Raw genomic sequence first — 2,636 nt, 5'->3', positions numbered from 1 at the left:
TAGGGTGTCATAGAGGATCTTGCAAATCCATAAGATACCTGAAATCTGTGGTTTTTATTTCTTTGTACATTATGATCCGCCTGTGGATCTTATTACATTCTCGTCTGTATTATTCATGTACTCGAACACACAGACAGTATGGTTTGTAATAGTTTATTTACCCAGCCTTCCGCTGAGCTATATTATTGTGTGTGATGACAATGATGATATCAACTATGTCACAATACTCCCCGCCGGGCCCACCGGTAATATGTGGAAATATCAAGGTGTGACAGGTTGGTATCAGAGCCAACATTGAGTGAATTAAACACTAACCTTTTGTGTTTAATCTCAATGACACAATAAGCACATTCCTTAGACTCTCGAGTCTAGGCAAATGACCTAGGAAGTGTCTTTTATCTTTCCTTTGCTGTTATTATGTTTTATTTTATTTTGTTTTCTTGTTTTAACAAAAAGTTCATTAACATGCCTCCAAGAGTAAGGGGAAGAGGCAAAGGTCCCATGCGAGGGGGACCGTCGACAGCAGGACCATCTCATAGACGCACTCCATCGGCGTCCTTTTCTACCTCTGACTCTCGCGATTTGTGGGGTCAACCTTTTGAGCCAGCAAGACATTCCATCTCGCTAAGCTCTTCGCCCTCTTTCCACCCGTCTTTTGGGCCGTTAGTTCCAGACGAACCCCAACACTCACACCACTCTCAGCAATCTCATCATTCTCATGAGTCTTATCAGTCGCACCACTCTTTGCAATCCCATTCGTTTCACCACTCTGATTCCCTCTACTCCCCGGGACAGTTTAACCCGAACGACTATGTTAATGAATTTATTGGTTACAACCCTTTAGGCCCTGAGGACCATTTCTCTCAGGGGATGGAAACGGACGATGATCCAGATCCTGAGATGCAGACCGGAACGCCGGGTCACCCAATAAGCATATCGAGTGGATCTCCATTTCAGGGATCACCTTACCATGGGCCCGACTCGTTCTTGGAGAAAATGGCCACATATAATTAGTTCTTTACCCCATCTTACCATAACTCTCCAGCTCAACCACCTTTGGTTGAACCCCAATTCCAAGCTGTTTCACCACCGCCACTTCCTGTAGAGGAGCCACCGCAGCAGCCACCACAGCCACCTCCCGAGCCTCCGAGGCAAAGGAGGAACGCGTGTATGTCCATACGGGGGGGACCTCGTTTCAGTTCTCCCCGGGGTTCGAGTTCTTATCCCCCTATTCCGGAGGACCCCCGGATGGGTGGGCCCTCGAACGCGGCGTCGAAGATTGAACCTCCGCCAGCTTCTTATGCACCACCTCAGCCGCCCATGGGTTTTGATAACCCAATCCCGACCTACCTAGGTTCTTCTGAGTATAACCCTTTTGAAAACCCATCGGACTATGGAAATCAAGACCCGTACCTTACGGCTGCGCAGTATCATCACCTTTACCCTTCGGTTCTTCAAACTGGATACCCGGTTTAGGGTTATCAGTACCCACCGAACCAGCAACCTCCTCAGCAGCAGCAACAAACTCAGGAAATCCTGGAAAGGTTAGATAAGGTTGAGCACAAGGCTAGGAAAAACAAGGAGAAGCATAATAGCTTCATGAAGGGCCTTGCAAACCTTATCAAAGGGAAGAAGAAGTAGGGGATTGTTAAAATTTTGTGGTTATTTGTAATCTTGTCCCTGTGAGGACGTTTGTTTAATTCCGGTATCAAAGTCCCTGCGAGGACTTATTTTCTCTTTTCTGTAAGCCTCTGCGTGGGCAGTTTGTCTTTTCTAAGACCCCTTTAGGGCACCTGTATTTGTTTCAAGTTTAATGAAGTTTTATCCTTGGTTTTTAATTATGTATTTTATTACATCATGTTATATCTTTTCAATTTATAATTGATCCGCCAAAGAAAGCTCTTAGAGGTATAACCTAGCCAAAGTATTAATTGGCTATGATGGTACAACTTTTTTAAGATAGCAAATCTCTGTTAACATCTGAAAACATGTTGACATTCCTAGCTGTGCGGTATGAAAAACCACGCAAGCTTCCAAAAAGTACTTGGATCCTTCCAAGTCACATATAGCCTAAATGAATCAATGCGAATCATGGCTAACAAACATCAATACGATGTGTACACCAAGACATCCTTTAGAGATGTATGCTTATAAGCAAAGGTGTAATAATGACAACGAAAGTTCAATTTATAAACTTCTTGTCAATAAGGCGATGAACCTTGTTCGACCCTTAAAAGATCGTTGATCCAAGAGATCGGTGGTTAGATCATAAGCCGTCCCTGTGACAGGCTTCCTAAGCTATTTAAATGTCCTTCGAGACGAGCTTAATGATAAATAAAATGTCTTTCACGACATTTGCAGATGTGGAAATTCCATTTTCCCCTGCCAAATAATATAAAGAATAGTGCATTCTCTTGATCTTTACTTATTCTTAAAATGATCCAAATGGTTTAATAATACCATGACCATCTGATCATTAATGCGATGAATCTATATATATATATATATATATATATATATATATATATATATATATATATAATCTAAATATTATTATTGTTGTCATAGTATTCAGAAATGGCTGGCTCAGATGAAGCAAACAGTCATCCTGCAGAAGGTAACACCAGGATTAATAT

The 2,636-nt window shown here is 42.2% G+C and overlaps 1 protein-coding gene across 1 annotated transcript; it reads left to right on the top strand.

Moving 5' to 3' along the window:
* The first annotated feature begins 465 nt into the window (after positions 1-465).
* LOC110880045 (extensin-like) lies at positions 466-1,476 on the top strand. The gene is made up of 2 exons (XM_022128636.1): positions 466-940; positions 1,046-1,476. Exons 1-2 carry the CDS (start codon positions 466-468, stop codon positions 1,474-1,476), a joined length of 906 nt encoding a protein of 301 aa, XP_021984328.1.
* Positions 1,477-2,636: the final 1,160 nt, after the last annotated feature.

This window comes from Helianthus annuus, chromosome 1, assembly GCF_002127325.2.
Source record: "Helianthus annuus cultivar XRQ/B chromosome 1, HanXRQr2.0-SUNRISE, whole genome shotgun sequence".
In the NCBI taxonomy this organism is placed as follows: Eukaryota; Viridiplantae; Streptophyta; class Magnoliopsida; order Asterales; family Asteraceae; genus Helianthus; species Helianthus annuus.
The sequence above is the reverse complement of the archived record's forward strand: the minus strand, read 5'-3'. Positions and strand labels throughout refer to the sequence as shown.

Bases quoted from the DNA above. Each gene is read 5' to 3' on its own strand.
- LOC110880045 (XM_022128636.1), top strand. From the start codon at position 466: ATGCCTCCAAGAGTAAGGGGAAGAGGCAAAGGTCCCATGCGAGGGGGA. The intron at 941-1,045 runs GTGGATCTCCAT...ATAACTCTCCAG, and splicing joins TCACCCAATAAGCATATCGA to CTCAACCACCTTTGGTTGAA.